At 41.6% G+C, this 16,263-nt stretch overlaps 1 protein-coding gene across 3 annotated transcripts in view; it reads left to right on the top strand.

Moving 5' to 3' along the window:
- Positions 1-16,263, top strand: part of LOC132821964 (histone deacetylase complex subunit SAP130-like) — a 55,741-nt gene that overhangs the window by 27,227 nt on the left and 12,251 nt on the right. For 2 of the 3 annotated variants that reach the window (XM_060834990.1, XM_060834991.1), the window contains exons 14-19: positions 5,562-5,736; positions 6,581-6,685; positions 8,633-8,994; positions 9,738-9,995; positions 10,649-10,774; positions 12,298-12,401. In XM_060834990.1, coding sequence (XP_060690973.1) covers positions 5,562-5,736; positions 6,581-6,685; positions 8,633-8,994; positions 9,738-9,995; positions 10,649-10,774; positions 12,298-12,401 — 1,130 coding nt within the window. The remainder of the gene's footprint in view (positions 1-5,561; positions 5,737-6,580; positions 6,686-8,632; positions 8,995-9,737; positions 9,996-10,648; positions 10,775-12,297; positions 12,402-16,263) is intronic. The other variant, XM_060834992.1, reaches the window with a different exon arrangement.

Genomic DNA, 16,263 nt, shown 5'->3' with positions numbered 1-16,263 from the left:
AGGTGTTTACCAAATGGATCTCAACATTGTATAGTGATCCCAAAGAAGTTGTAGTTACCAATGGATTAGGTTCGGATAGCTTCAGTGTGGGTAGGGGCTGCCGTCAGGGATGTCCTCTCTTGCCATTGTTATTTACGCTAATGATTGAACCACTGGTGGAAGCTATACGAACTGATCCTAATATAACAGCCCCGAGGATTGGCGCGGGTACACATAAAATTACCCTGTATGCAGATGATGTTCAATTCCTCAATAATCCTCTGAGGTCCGTACCTCGTTTGATCCAAGTTATGAATACATTTAGCGCATTCTCAGGCTATAAAATTAATTTCTCAAAATCGGAGGCTATGCCAATGGGTGGCCTTGCTATGATACCCCACTTAGTGGACGGATCCCACTTTCCCTTTCGGTGGTCCCTGGAGGATTTCTTATATTTAGGCATTTTTATTACCTCAGTATTTGGTCAGTTACACAAGGCTAACTTTGTGCATTTACTGGAAAGGATAAGGCAGGACCTCCAGCGATGGGGAGACCTTCCAATTTCCTGGCTGGGTAGAATAGCACTAATTAAAATGAATGTCCTGCCCCGTCTCCTATACACTGAGAATGCTTCTGGTGATGCTGCCAAGGATGGCTCTACATAAATTATATGGCTGGTTGGGTTCCTTTATCTGGATTCATAGACGGCCCCTCATTAAGCTGAAGAAGCTACAGCTTCCACAGGCAAGGGGAGGATTGGACTTCCCAGATTTTAGGAAATATCAATTAAGTTCCCTATTAAGTTACATAGCTGATTGGGTCTTGTCTGATCCGCAATCAATCTGGCTGGACATCGAGGCTTCTCAAGTAAAATGCCCACTTATTAACCTTTTATTTTCAGACAAGAGGAAAAGCATTACGGATCACTGTAAAAACCCTATAATACTAAACATAATTAAAGCTTGGAATATAATGTGGCAAAATAAGGGCAACTCACAAAAAATATCCCCCTATGGGCCGATAGTGGGAGCATGGGGATTTCAACCGGGGTTTACAGATGCCACTTTTAAACTCTGGAGATCCAGGGGTATCTCATGTTTAGGGGACCTATTTAAAGAAGGGGTCCTGATGTCTTTTGAACAGCTGCGTCAGAAATTCGGATTACCTAATGGAGACCTCTTTCAATACTTCCAAATTCGAGATTATATACAGAAGAAGACTACATTATTAGATAGTCTTTATAAATCAGATAGAGAATGTAGAGTGCTACGACCAATGGGGGTATCTTCCGCCAGTACTATTTATCATTTACTACATGAAGAAGTATCAGGAGATATGGACAATCTGCTTAAAACATGGGATCAGGATTTGGGGCTAGAAATCTCTATAGAAACGTGGAATGAGATTTGGGAAAACTCCAGAAGAATCACCATCTGCAACAGAACTCAGGCTATTCAGCTGAAGATACTCCATAGGGCCCATATAGCACCGGATCGATTGGCAAAATTTAAGGCAGGAGCATCTCCAATGTGTCCCAGTTGTATAATAGAGGTGGGCACTCCTGTACATTGCCTATGGACCTGTCATAAGATCCGTAGATACCGAAAGACCGAATTATTTCATAAAATATGGCAGCCCTTCTTGAATTATATAAATACAGATATTTCAGCTATCCTAACAAGGGCTTTTATTTAATTGAGATTACGAGCCTGGCTGGTCTGGGGCCCCTTGAGAGAGGACTCCCGCATGAATATGGGTTTTGTTACATTTGATGTCAATACGTTCTGAGCATGTATCTCACTACCCAATTTCTGTGTTATCCATTGTTTTTTTTTTCTTTCTCTTATTTGAATAATGTAAGAGACTTAATTATACACACTCTGGTTAGTTGTAGGTTAGATTAGTAGTTAAGTTTTGTTTTTTTTCTTTCTCGGTATTTTTCTTTTGTTAAATTTTGGTTATTATTTATTTAAGATTTAATTGTATGTCAATGTTTGTACTTGAGAGTTTTGTTTATTTTTGTAAACTTGTAAAAATGTTAAATTTCTAATAAAAATATCTATAAAAAAAGAGAATTGAAGTAAAGTTTGCTGCAGTGTGGGGAAAGGGCAGAGCAGTGTGGCTGTTTTTGACTTTGCTCCTTAAGACCTATCTTTTTGACCAAATGTTTGTTGTTCACTTGTTAAAATGTATCTATTAATATTCCTGTGCTGGGATGCTGTTTTATGTTACAAGATGCCTTACAGATATGAGTTGTTGGCCTTTTCAAGAAGTGCACATAAATTGCAAATGGGTGTTTCTATGCTGTGCAACTCCGACTCCTGTGAATTATTGATCAGAGGGTCATCAGAGCATTTTTCCTCTGATGACGATGGCTTCCATGAGGGGACATAGCTTTAAATTGAGGGGTAATAGATATAGAACAGATGGCAAGAGGTGGTTTTTTGACTTAGAGAGTAGTAGGGACTTGGAACACACTGCCTGCAACAGCAGTAGACTCGCCAACTTTAAGGGCATTTAAATGGTCATTGGATAGGCATGTGATGAGAATGGAATAGGGGAGGTTAGATAGGTTTCAGATTGGTTTCACAGGTTGGTGCAACATCGAGAGCCGAAGGACCTGTGCTGTGCTGTAATGTTCAGTGTTCTAAAGTTTCTGTACCTTTATTTGACCTAGGAATCTGAGCTTAGCCCAAATCGTCTGGAGGCATATTGTAGCTCATTTGTGTGTTCCTAATACTTTTAATTATAGGGAAGGATTAATAAATTTTGTGTTGTCTAGCAGAACCTGCTCTGATAGCCCAGAGGAGAAAATTGAATTGACACAGCGACTTTAATGTTGTAAAATGTTCCATTTGCCAGAAGAGACTTGTCAGACAAAATTGACATTGACCGTGGAAAGGCAGCATTGGGGCTGGTGACTATTTCCTTGAGCAGAGATATGAGTAATAGGAGATCTTGAAGGAGAAAAAGAGACAAAGGTGGAAAGGTTAAGGAAGGAAATTGTTGAACTTGCAACCCATACAGCTCAGGTCCTGCACATAAATGGTGATGCCATGATAATCTGGATGGGCAAGCAACCAGGGCTGGAGAGGTTACACAAGACAGGAAATACGAGACTACGAAAGGATAGGAAATGAGGATGAGAATTTGGAAATTAAACCATCTGTGAGCTGGGATATAGGTGTTGTGAATGATTTGCAGTGCAACTTGGGAGACGGGCAGTAGAGTTTTGAATGAACACATATTTTAGGATTTTGTTATCGAAGGCCAGCCAGTCGAACATTTTAAGGAGAGGAATTTGTATTACACAGTTTACATCTTGAATGGTTTGGGATAACTCAAAAATGTTGGCTAGTAAGAGATTTGTTTTCAAATGAAAAGCATGCAATACCTCTATTTCTCTATAGAGTCATATGGCACAGAAACAGACCCATTATCCTCTTGACTACAGAAGCTTCTTGATCAGCGTATTATATTCATTGCTTGGCTGTTGGAACATCTAGTCATATGCGCTGACTAGTCTGTATTAGTGAAGTTTGCATTTTTAATGGGGGAGATTAGACAATCCAGTTGGTGGAACATTCTGATTGGTATGGTGCCAGGTAATTTGACATTTAAGTTTGGTTGAGGGATATTAGTGGCAAATGAGCTGAGGCCACCTGATGTTATGGAGGTGGAGTTAAATGTTGGTGATGGCAAGTATCGAATTAGAAGCTCAGCACAGACTTTAATTGAACCCCAAAGTTTTGTCACAGTATGAGTTGGCATGGAACAATGGTTGGAAACCACAATGAGCGAACAGTGTTTGTGGCAGGGTCAGAAAGCAAAGGAATTCTTCTAATCCAGAGACTGAATGTTGACCAGTTGTGTTATGTTAGAAGATTGTAGATTTAAATCCCACTCAAAGTCTAGAGAATGCTCAGGAACGCATAAGAAAATGCTGGACCATCTGAAGTGCTATCTTTTAAATGCAAAACCAAGGCCTTGTCTACGCGATGTATGCCATAAACCATTTGATTGTATTAATTTGAAGCCGTGGACAGTGGTTTCTCTTTCTCACTCCAGCACCAGTGTCCTGTAAGAAGTATTTAGCTTGCAATAACATGTCTAGAGCTGCTAACCCTGTCATTATCACATTTTTGGATTCTGCTTACACCAAAATTGGAGGTGTAGTGGACAGCGAAGAGGGTCACCTCAGATTGCAACAGGATATTGACCAGATGGGCTAATGGGCTGAGAAGTGGCAAATGGAGTCTAATTCAGATAAATGCGAGGTGCTGCATTATAGGAAAGCAAATCTTAGCAGGACTTATACACTTAATGGTAAAGGTCTAGGGAGTGTTGCTGAACAAAGAGACCTTGGAGTGCAGGTTCATAGCTCCTTGAAAGTGGAGTCGCAGGTAGATACGATAGTGAAGAAGGCGTTTGGTATGCTTTCCCTTATTGGTCAGAGTATTGAGTACAGGTGTTGGGAGGTCATGTTGCGGCTGTATAAGACATTGGTTAGGCCTCTGTTGGAATATTGCTTGCAATTCTGGATGTCTTCCTATTGGAATCTGGAGAGGATTCAGAAAAGATTTACAAGGATGTTGCCAAGGTTGGAGGATTTGAGCTGTAGGAAGAGGCTAAACAGGCTGGGGCTGTTTTCCCTGGATCATCGGAGGCTGTGGGGTGACCTTACAGAGGTCTATAAAATTAAGGGGCATGGATAGGGTAAATAGACAAAGTCTTTTCCCTGGAGTCGGGGAGTCCAGAACTAGAGGGCATAGGCTTAGGATGAGAGGAAAAAGATATAAAAGTGATCTAAGGGGCATCTTTTTCACAAAGAGGGTGGTAGGTGTATGGAATGAGCTGCCAGAGGAAGTGGTGGAGGCTGATACAATTACAACATTTAAGAGGCATTTGGATGGGTATATGAATAGGAAGGGCTTGGAGGGATATGGGCCAGGTGCTGGCAGGTGGGACTAGATTGGATTGGGATATCTGGTCAGCATGGATGGGTTGGACCGAAGGGTCTGTTTCCATGCTGTACATCACTATGACTCTACTGTGTGTTTATTGGCAGCCACGTTCCCACTTTACATCAGTGACTCCAGTTGAAAAGAGAGAATTTGTGTACCTGCCTTTGGGACATTGTAGATAGAGACATAGAAATGGAAATGTTTGGATGATGTTGCTGAGAGGGCCATAGGTAATTGAAGGAGGGATATTTGCACACTCCATTGTGAATTGATCAGACACATCATGCTCTGCTTCCACCAATGGCCAAGGGCCTGCTGCTACAGTTCAGTTTACAAAATACTGAACGCTGGCGACAGGGAATGGTGCTGTTATTACACCGACGGAAAATTAGACAGTAATCACTTGTTGTATGGATGGTGTAACAAAAACTTTAGGGTTCAAATGATGAGCACTTCTCCCTTTTATAGTGTATTCCTTGAATCATCCTGCTGAGTTCTGCCTTTTTGGAACTTGCTTAATACCAGTTGCTCTTTTTTAGCTAAAATGTCAAATGTCCCTGAGCTTTGCATGTGTAGGATTTGCAAGTCTGATATTACTTATCTGTGCCTGTTTCTCAGCAGTGGTGCTAGCAGATGGAGCCACCATAGTAGCGAATCCTATCAGCACTTTCAGTGCAACGCCTGCTGTGACCACAGTGATCCAGACCCACACTCAGAGCAGCAGTACGACTGCACCAGCACAGGGATCGTCTCCGCGACCCAGCATTCTACGCAAGAAACCTGCCTGTGACAGGTAAGAGTTTTTAAAATGCTGGTTGTACTTGGTCAGCTCGATAGGCACTGAGATAACAGGGGAATTGTGATTTGAAGTTTTTCTACAGCCTAACTATCAGTTGCTCAGGGGCATGTAGTGAATTCTGACTATTATGCATTGAACAGCATCTTTCTGTAATGTCAGTACACTTTAGGAGATGAGAGAAAAAATAAATCTGATAAATCACCCAATCCAAGTATAGAAACCTCCTTGAAGATCCGGGGGTGGGGATTTTATGGTTGCTGGTCTCAATACAGCAACTGAACTGACATTCCCAATGTTGGAAATGCTGTTCAGTCTCAAATAATCCCATCCATATGCTGTCTATACCTCACACATCTGAAAGTAGTTCACATGCAGCAGACTTCCAGAGCCACAACCAATAAATAAGTTTCCTCTAGCCAAAACAAACTCAACTAAGTACCATTGTTAGAATTTTATGCAGGTTGGTTGATGTAATTGTTTTGAAAAGATTTTTATCTGACTTGTTAGGCAGATCAGTTGTCCTGAAAGTGATGCCTATGAAATTTGGCTTAGTGCACACACACACTTGATCTGGATACCTCAGAGCCAATGATTTTGCTCAGGTTTCTACACACCTGATCTGGTTGCCTGGAGTCTGATGTTCTACTGAGGACCTCTGACCTTCGGTATGTTTGTTCAGCTGGACCTGAGTTGAAATGCCTCTAAATCGCGACTATATTTTTAATCACTGCTTTATTATCAGGGCCCCTAGTATATGTTGTGTTGCCTAAAATAACCGAGCTATGATCTTGCTCACCAAGATATTGAAACTTTTTTGTGTTCCTTTTATTTATTGCAGCTTGGCTGTCCGGAAAAGCCTCATTCCTCCACAGCCCACAGAGACTACAAGCCCTCGACTAGATGGCACAATGCGGACTGCATCGGGATCCCCACGACCAGTTGGGTAAGTATTTTTTGGATGTGCATTTCTTTTTTGTTCCTCAAGCTCTTGCATTTTGTACAGAAAATGTTGTAAATACTCAGCAGGTCTGACAGTATCAGTGGAGAGAGAGAAACAGTTATCGTTTTATTTAGGTCATTGACGGCTCAGATTCTGCCAGAGCTGCTGAGTATTTGTAGCATTTTATGTTTTAACTTAAAAATCTATGGTTCTTCACTGCAATGTTTGTGAGAGACAAGTATCTGAAGTGTCCTATATCATAACAGGTCACCTCATAATAAGTACCCTGAGGATTCTCTGCATAGTCAAAATCCTTTAGACTAAGAAAATCCCCTGGTTTGGTTACTGCCTGGTGTTGTGCTTGTTCTTGGTAGATAATTCTGAGCAGGTCCCAGTCCCTGGATTCAGAAAAAAATCAATCATTGTTTCCAATTGTCAGATGGCAAAGCAGGCTTGAGAGTCTGAATTGCTTACTGCTCTTAATTCTTATGTTCCTATGATTGCTAGGCAGCATGCTCTTCTGAAAGGCATGTACATATGCAGCTCTTCTGATTTGTGATGTAACCATGATTGAATAGTCCATTAGCATTCCTGGTCAAGGCTTGGCAACAGGAAAGAAAATAAATCTTATAAATGACCCAGTCCAAGTACCAAAACCACCTTGATGATCCCAGAGGAGGGATTTTGTTTTTACACTGGTAACAGTCGACGTATTAGATTTGTCCAGTTAGTCAAGACTTGGGCGGTTTTGACAGTTACCAATGTCTCCCAAGTTCAGGAAGGAGATCAAAGCTTTCAAAATCAGGTTAGAAACTGGTGAAAGGGAGAGATTGAATAGACAAAACAAAAATTGAAAGAATTGCATATGCTGGAAATCTGAGTTGTTCTGGTAAAGGTCACTGAACCTGAAATGTTAACTCTGATTTTTCTCCACAGATGCTGCCAGATCTACTGAGATTTTCCAGCAATTTCTGTTTTTGATTAGAGTAGATACTTAATTATAGATTTTCTGCTGGTAACTCCTTGTCTTTGAGGCAATGTTTAGGTAAAACCTGGAGCTGTGATTTGAAGTACTTCAATGTAGAGAAATGACTCAAGTGATAGACATGCGTTAAAACCAACTTCTTCAAACAGACTGTTTATCTTGCTCATTTACCAGATCCTGAGAGGCTACCAAATGCGCAAATTAGGGGCAGGCATGGGCTGCAGGCACCTTGAGCTTGCTCCACCATTCTATAAGGTTATAAGGCTTGACCACTTCTGTGTGTCTTCAATAGGATTTGTCGCCATATTCTAGGGAGAGGGTTCACTACATAAAATGAGGTTAATGAATGTGGGGTATAAATTTCAATCCATAGAGTGCTGGCTGAATGCAAGCAGAATCTTGCACACCAATGTTTGCCACGCAAGTAAAAGACTAGATCATCAGCATTCCTAATAAATAGAAAATAAATTAGCATTAATTTTACAACCCCAGAGCACCTTTTGAAGCACTTTACAGATAATTTAAGTCCTTGGAATGTCTTGGTAATGTAAGAAGTACAGCAGCCAATTTGTGCACAGCAAGCTCCCACAACTAACAATTTGACCAGATGTTCTGGTTCAGTCATGTTGATTGAGGAATAAATATTGGTTAGGACACTGGGCAAAACTCCTTTGGTTGTCTTTGACACTATGGGATGTTTTGTGTCCCTCTTAAAGGGCATGTGGGGTCCAGGTTTATCTAAATTACTCCAAAACACTTACTCAGTACTGCCCTGGTGTGTCAGCCTAGATTTTATATGATCAGGTTTTTGTAATGTGGGTTTAAATCCACATTCCTCTGACGCAGTGTTTCTCTGACCGTAAGTGCCATCAATGACCCACTATATCCTTCCTGGATGAGAGGCAGTTGATGTTCCTTTTGCAATGTTTTAATCTAATTCACTTGTTTTTTCTGCACCTTATCAGTTCCAAATCCAAACCAGAAATCCATGTTTCCATGACTGCGCCAGTGGCTGTCGCCATGGAGGCGGTCAGCAGCCAGAGTATGGAGCAAATGCCTGTGCTGGGACAGCCAAATTCCCAGCAGCCTCAGCCACCAATCCCAACCCTCATTGCAGCAGCAGCCCCTCATGCTCAACCGACTGCCTTGTCAACTGTTACAGCGGCTGTCTCAGCCACGCCTTCAAGCTCAGTCTCCATGGCCACAGTGGTAGCTCCTCCGTCACAGCCGGTCGCTATTTCTGTTCCTGTCTCCATGAGCTCAGCATTACCAGATTCTAAAATCAAACAAGAGAGCGAGCTTGTGGACTCACTGCAGCCAGTGTCTGGTAAGTAAATTGGTGGGAGGAGTTCTCCTCCTCGTGGAAATTGGTTCACGTTCAGTCAAATACTTGCTAGAAAAAGCATTTGAACAGTTGACGAGTGCGCTGAGTTCTCTTTCTGCCTGACTATTTTTAATGCTTTTTATCTGGAATATAGGTGGGTGGGGTGAAACACCTTAAAGTAGCTGAAAGGTCAGTATTCTGTGGCCTGCCAGGAAGCATCAGAGGTCAGGAAAGTGTCAAGGAAGACTATGCTCCTTGTGAAAGTCTTGAGTTGTTTACGCTTACAACTGATTTTCAGACTTGCAGAAGCACTCTTGAACACACAGATGCAATACTCTGCATCTGTTGAGGAAGAATTAGTGAATTAATAGACCTTGAGAAAGGAAGTGGTAGCAGAGAAGAGTGTAATGTGGTGCAGTTGAATTCCAGTAGTCCATTTCTGCTGGCCATGCCATTGTGTGAAACTGTTGGATAAAGGCCAGGCGTATTCCCATGGGAGTGAGAAGCCAGCTCCCCCCATTTAAGTGAAAGGTTTTATACTAGTGAATTATTTGACATTTTAGAATGGGGGAGCCACGACCCTCAGAAAGACTGCTTGGATTCTGTATTTAGTTTGCTTTTATTTGGCGTGTGGTAAATGATCATATGGTTGTCTTTTTTTTTGAAGATGTCTGTTCATCTTTCCTTTGTTTCCCTCTCTGTCCCTTACTGTTTCACCACCCTTCTTCCTCTATCTCTAATCCCAGTTACAGTCTCGTCATCACAGCCTATGTCAGTGAGCTCAGCTGCTCTGGCTCCAATGGTAAACAACCTTGGTCTTCCTGGTAATGAGCTGCTGCCTGGTGCATCCCCTCGGAAGAAACCCCGCAAACAGCAGCATGTCATCTCCACAGAAGAGAGCGAAATGATGGAAACAAACAGCACAGATGAAGAAAAGAACAGCAGTAGCAAGCCAGTTCTCCTCAAAGCAGAGAAAAGGAAATCACCTCCCAAAGAATATATAGGTAAAACAGTTCTATACCTGAAAGAGGGATGGGAAAGGGCTGGTGTCTGTAGCCATAGGGAAATGGGGGAGGTGCAGTTTGGGGCTGGTCTTTGTGCCCTGGAGTTGGGGGGTGGTGTTAGTGGGTCTTTGCCCTGCCCTCGTGTCTGCATTCCTGATGATGAAGTTTGTCCTTGTTAATTTGGTTGTTTTCACATCCATAAAAATAAACAGGCAAATGGTTTTCTTGAAGGGTTATTAAAGTTACATAGAGCCATCAAAAGCTTTTTTTGGTCATAGCGTGTGATCCCATTCACAGCTAAACTATAAAATCTCCTTGGTGGTTTTCCACTCCTGTGTGTTTGAGGACAGTTCAGTATTAGCGCAGTAAATATCAGGGCCTGGTTATCAGCAGTGTGAAAGTTCAATCGAGGTGATTTGACACCTTATGACTCGTTGGGGGTGCCTTTAGTTCTAGTGCAGCTTAATATTTCTCTGTACACCACTATGTGTCTAATTTCACCTTTGGTGTCCACTGTATTGTCATATCAGGTGTGGATTCTGTCACCCACCTGCTTTGGGAAGATGGTGATGGAGGTTTTCCAGGTATCGGGTTGCAGTATTGTTATCCACCCTTTTGTAACCCCCTCACTCCAACTTGATATTATGTTGCAGATGAAGAGGGTGTGAGGTACGTTCCTGTTCGCCCTCGACCCCCAGTTACATTGCTTCGTCATTACAGGAACCCTTGGAAGGCCGCATACCATCATTTCCAGAGATACAGTGATGTGAAAGTCAAAGGTCAGTTTTATTTTGCATTCCTGTTGTGTCTGATTGAAGGAACCCATATGAATAGTGAATGTTTCCAAAAGGAAAGGTATCCTGTTTGGAACAGAGTTTATCAAGCTGTTTAACATCGTTGTGTTCTAGCAATTTATCTTAAAAGATCATTTCCTCAATGTACATGTACACAGCTGTATATTTACTCTATTTATTATATAATATACCTGTTAAATAAAACTGTTTGCAATAGAAACTTTCTTTTAATAAAGAATTATTGGACGTTAGCATTTCTGTCTAAACCAGCATTTAATCGTTGTCATGATTTGCCCAAAGGGCAGTTAAGAGTCTGGCACATTGTTGTAGGTCTGGAGTTACATATAGGGCAACTCAAGTAAGATAGCAGATTTCCTTCCTTGACACATTAGTGAATTAAATGGATTTTTATGGCTATTAACAGGAGCTACATGATCATTAGGCCGTTTATTTCCAGATTTTTACTATGTTCATATCCGTCATCTACCATGCCAGCATTCTGACCCACATCCTAAAAGCATTTGCCTGGGTGTTGTGAATGCCATTACCATTATATCACTGCCTCCTCCAACTATTGGGCCCTACTAAATGCCAGTTAGAACTTCATTATTGTATTGCAATGACCTTCCACTGCACTTAGTACTTATTACTTGACTCCACAGTTTTTTCAGTGTGAAAAGGGCTGGGCACTAAATGCTGGTCTAGCCAGCAAAGCCCACATCCCATAATTGTTATTAACTGGTTTTGATTTTTTTATTTGAAGGATACTTATCAGTTGACATTTGACATTGAATGGTAGTAACAAAATTTTAATGTCTAGTTGACAGGCTCTGAAACATCATGTAATCTGTCATACAGTAACCGTTCCACAAATCTATGTATTCTGCACATAGCAAGAGCCAGCAATCTTGGGTAAATATCCAGTTATTCAGGGTTTTAGTGATGCTGATAGCTGTAGGAGAGCTGTCTGCCAGAATAAGTATTACCAAGGTATCTTGAAAATACGTCAGAACCACTAAAATAAACCAACTTGGCTTAATATTTCATAACACATGAAACGCTTGCAGTGATGCAGCACCCTCAGGATTTCACTGGTCTGTCAGCTTGGATAAGCAGTCCTTATTTAAACACTCAGCCTTCTGCTTGAGAGCACCAAGTGAGCTAAACCCAAGGAGCATGACTGGCTATTACTTTCAAGTAATGTGTGTATCCTTTCAGGCAAAGTAAAATAATGCCGAAATGACCCACTTTCTTTCAAGTTTACTTTGTTTAGATCAGCTAAATTGGGGGAGAGAAAAGACCAGGTCAGAATTCTGCTTCCATTTTAGATTTTACAGTATTGAGGGGTGGAGACTGTTAGACATATCACTGGCAGAGCTTGGCTTTGTATCTAGCCTTAAGTAATCTGGAAGATTTCACTTCCAGTAGCGAAAACTAAAATAAGTTCAGGAAATCTGCCTTTCCTTCCATTTGACCTTTTTTCACCTGTCCTCTCTGTTTATTGGCAGAGGAGAAGAAGCCCACATTGCAGGAGATAGCCAATCAGAAAGGAATTGTCTGCAAGGCCCAAGGTTGGAAAGTGCATCTCTGCGCTGCACAACTCATGCAGCTGGTAAGTGGAGCCAGGGAGAGGGCGATGGAAATCATGGTAGTGGGTAATCAATATGATGTCTTTTGTGAGACAGTCACAGTCAACCAGCAATGTCAGCTCTTTTCTTCAAAAGCCTTGGTAACATTTTGTCACAGAAATACCAGCAGTGGTGTTCACCCACTGACCTATGAAGCAGAAATTGGGACTGTGTGAACATGTCCTGCAGGTCACCCTTGTCTACCAGAAAATGCCAAAATGCCAAAACTGCCTCAGGTCTGCAGAAAATTGTTTATTTCCAGGTGAGCAATGAAAATGTCCTGTTTCAACTAGATCCTTTCAAAACAAAAATAAATGAAGTGTTTTGGAACTTGATGGGAGTCTTTGGGCAGTTTATAGATAACTGTCCAACTTGAAGGTAATTTGTGCTAGCTTTGCCACTTATGGTTTAATTAACTTGGTATTTATTCAGTTCAGGATTTTTTGTTTGGGCTTGGCTTGTGCATAGGAGCAGTCTGATATCACTGTGACCAGAAAGGATGGCATTTCTGGGTCTTTCATTTCAAGTTGAAAATCTAGCTTCCAATGTATTGCAGCAATACTTGCTGTGTATCCATTCCAAGGGGCGAAGTTGCATTTTATAATGGTCTTTCTGGTGTCGATTGGTCACCTAGCAATTGAGGTATTCGAGGAGATGGATTCGGGTTATGTGGTTACCAAATACTCTTTCATTTGCAGTATGTCAGCCTCTTGCATCACTATGTTATAACAAAGGATCCATTGTGTTGTGACTTAGCTAAATCTAAACTTTCCACTGATGCTTTACAGAATTTATTTTACATGTAATTGTCAACAGTGATCTTTTGTTACAGATCACCAACTGTAATGCTGCAAGATACATTGTACACCATTATTTTTGTGCAGCTCTTGTGATGCTTTGTTTCGGCTGATCCTGCAAGTAATCAGTAACCACAAAAGCTAGTGACTGATGGTTTGTGGTCAAATTTGCAACTAACTTATGGATATGTTTCTTTCCAAAACTCTAATGCAACTCTCAAAAAGCCATTGGTATTTTTGATAGACAGTTTCAGCCTTTATATATGGCTATTTGCAATTCAGAATAACAGGCACCTGCTTTGATTTCAAATTCTGTCAGTTGTATGAATGTGGCTTCCTCAGTTACTGCTACTGATGTGAAGCTGCTGTTAGTATTGAGTGGTTCCGAAGTGGTGCCACTGCTAAATTTATTACATTGCCATGAATGCTGTTATCTTATGTAGGCAACATTCATCTGTATAAATAAAGAGTCAGCACATACTCTACTTAAAGCATTTTTGGTTGTTCCGCTGCTGTATCTTGTCCGTATATTGGTAACAGTGAAATTCCTCTTGTCCAAAAACAGCTATTAATTCATCAAACCTGTGTGACAGTCACGTGGTAAAAACTTCAGAAGTCAGGCTATGCCATCCTGTAATCTTCTATAACCTTGCACGTATGCTGTCCGTACTCTCCCATAAATGCTACAGACCTGGGAACAAGCTCACACTCTCTTTCCCAGGGCTAGTGTTGCCTAGTCACAGCTTTGAATGATTCTTGTTGACTGCTGAATCTTGGAATTGCTCTGGTTTCCATTCGGCTGCCTTGGGCGTACGACCATGCTATGGTCAGGGTATTTCCAGCAATGACTTCCAATTCTATTGCCTCTAGAACTGAACACACACTGACCCCAGCTAAATTACTATCTTACACAATTGAATGTAGCTATTTTTCTCTTGTATTCCGTACCCCTATTAATAAAGTCTAAGATACTGTATGCATTAATTGCTTCCTCAATTTGACTTGCCTTGTTTGATTTATGCACATGTACATACTCAATCCTTTGGGTTCTGTATCTCCTTTAGAATTGTACTATTTATAATGCCTCCATGTTTCTAGATTTTGAAATGTGCCCTGTACACATCCAATGCTAGTTAGTTCTTGCTGTCCTCTCCCAAAAACATTCACTAGAGTCATGGAGATGTACAGCACGGAAACAAACCTTTCGGTCTCACTTGTCCATGCCAACCAGATATCCCAACCCAATCTGGTCCCACCTGACAGCACTTGGCCCATATCCCTCCAAACCCTTACTATTCATATACCCATCCAAATGCCTTTTAAATGTTGCAGTTGTACTGGCCTCCACAACTTCCTCTAGCAGCTCATTCCATACACGCACCACCATCTGTGTGAAAATGTTGCCCCTTACATCTTTTATATCTTTCACCCTAAACCTATGCCCTCTAGTTCTGGACCCACCCCAGGGAAAAGACCTTGTCTATTTACCTTGTCCATTCTCCTCATGATTTTATAAACCTCTATAAGGTCACCTGTCAGCATCCGACGCTCCAGGGAAAACAGCCCCAGCTTGTTCAACCCCTCCCTACAGCTCAAATTCTCCAACCCTGGCAACATCCTTATAAATCTTTTCTGAACCCTTTCAAGTTCCACAACATCTTTCCGATAGGAAGGTGACCAGAATTGCATGTAATATTCCAACAGTGGCCTAACCGATGTCCTGTACAACTGCAACATGACCTCCCAACTCCCGTACTCGATACTCTGGCCAATTAAGGGAAAGCATACCAAATGCCGCCTTCACTATCCTATCGACCTGCAACTCTACTTTCAAGGAGCTATGAACCTTCACTCCAGGGTCTCTTTGTTCAGCAACACTCCCCAGGACATTACCATTAAGTGTACAAGTCCTGCTAAGATTTGCTTTCCCAAAATGCAGCACCTCACATTTATCTAAATTAAACTCTGTCTGCCACATCCCAGCCCTTTGGCCCATCTGATCAAGATCCCATTGTAATCTGAGGTAACCTTCTTCGCTGACCACTACACCTCCAATTTTGGTGTCACCTGCACACTTACTAACTATACCTCTTAACCTGTCATCCAAATCATTAATATAAATGACAAAAAGTAGTGGATCCAGCACCAATCCTTGTGGCATTCCACTGGTCACAGGCCTCCAATCTGAAAATCAACCCTCCACCACTACCCTCTGTCTTCTACCTTTGAGCCAGTTCTGTATCCAAGTGGCTATTTCTCCCTGTATTCCATGAGATCTAACCTTGCTAATCAGCCTCCCATGGGGAACCTTGTCAACTGCCTTACTGAAGTCCATATGGATCACATCTACTGTTCTGCCCTCATCAATCCTCTTTGTCACTTCTTCAAAAAACTCAATCAAGTTTATGAGACATGATTTTCCATGCACAAAGCCATGTTGACTATCCCTAATCAGTCCTTGTCTTTCCAAATACATGTACATCCTGTCCCTCAGGATTCCCTCCAACAAATTGCCCATCACCAATGTCGGGCTCACCAGTCTGTAGTTCCCTGGCTTGTCCTTGCCACCTTTCTTAAATAGTGGCACCACGTTAGCATAGTTGAAGGAAATGCACTGTATTTACCTGGTGAGCTTCTGGCACATGCTCCAGGTATGATATTGATGTATCACTGTGCCATACAGTAACACATTCACCCATTTGGCTGTTCAGTGCTGGAAACACATGACAAGCATTGTGCCAACAGAAATGTGAAAAAGGCAAGACAAGGCTGAGATCCTGTACATATCCAAGAAAGTGCCAAGTGAGCACTAAATACTGGGCAGGGGTCAGAGCTTTGGTGAAAGATCCAGAAGGGATGAGAGAATTCTTTTTAAAATGACTTGTCAGAATTTGAAAGATTGTACTTGGAAAGATGATGAGCTCTGATTGCACATTACTTTTTAAAATTGAAGGCTAATGGAAGAAAGAAAAATGATGTGGGCCTAATGACGACTGCACTTTTGAAAAGCCACCACAGGCCTACTTGCATGCTGCAAGTTGATTAGATT

The sequence above is a fragment of the Hemiscyllium ocellatum genome, chromosome 13 (assembly GCF_020745735.1).
Source record: "Hemiscyllium ocellatum isolate sHemOce1 chromosome 13, sHemOce1.pat.X.cur, whole genome shotgun sequence".
Classification (NCBI taxonomy): Eukaryota; Metazoa; Chordata; class Chondrichthyes; order Orectolobiformes; family Hemiscylliidae; genus Hemiscyllium; species Hemiscyllium ocellatum.
Note: the sequence above shows the minus strand (reverse complement) of the source record. Positions and strands in the feature narration are given on the sequence as shown.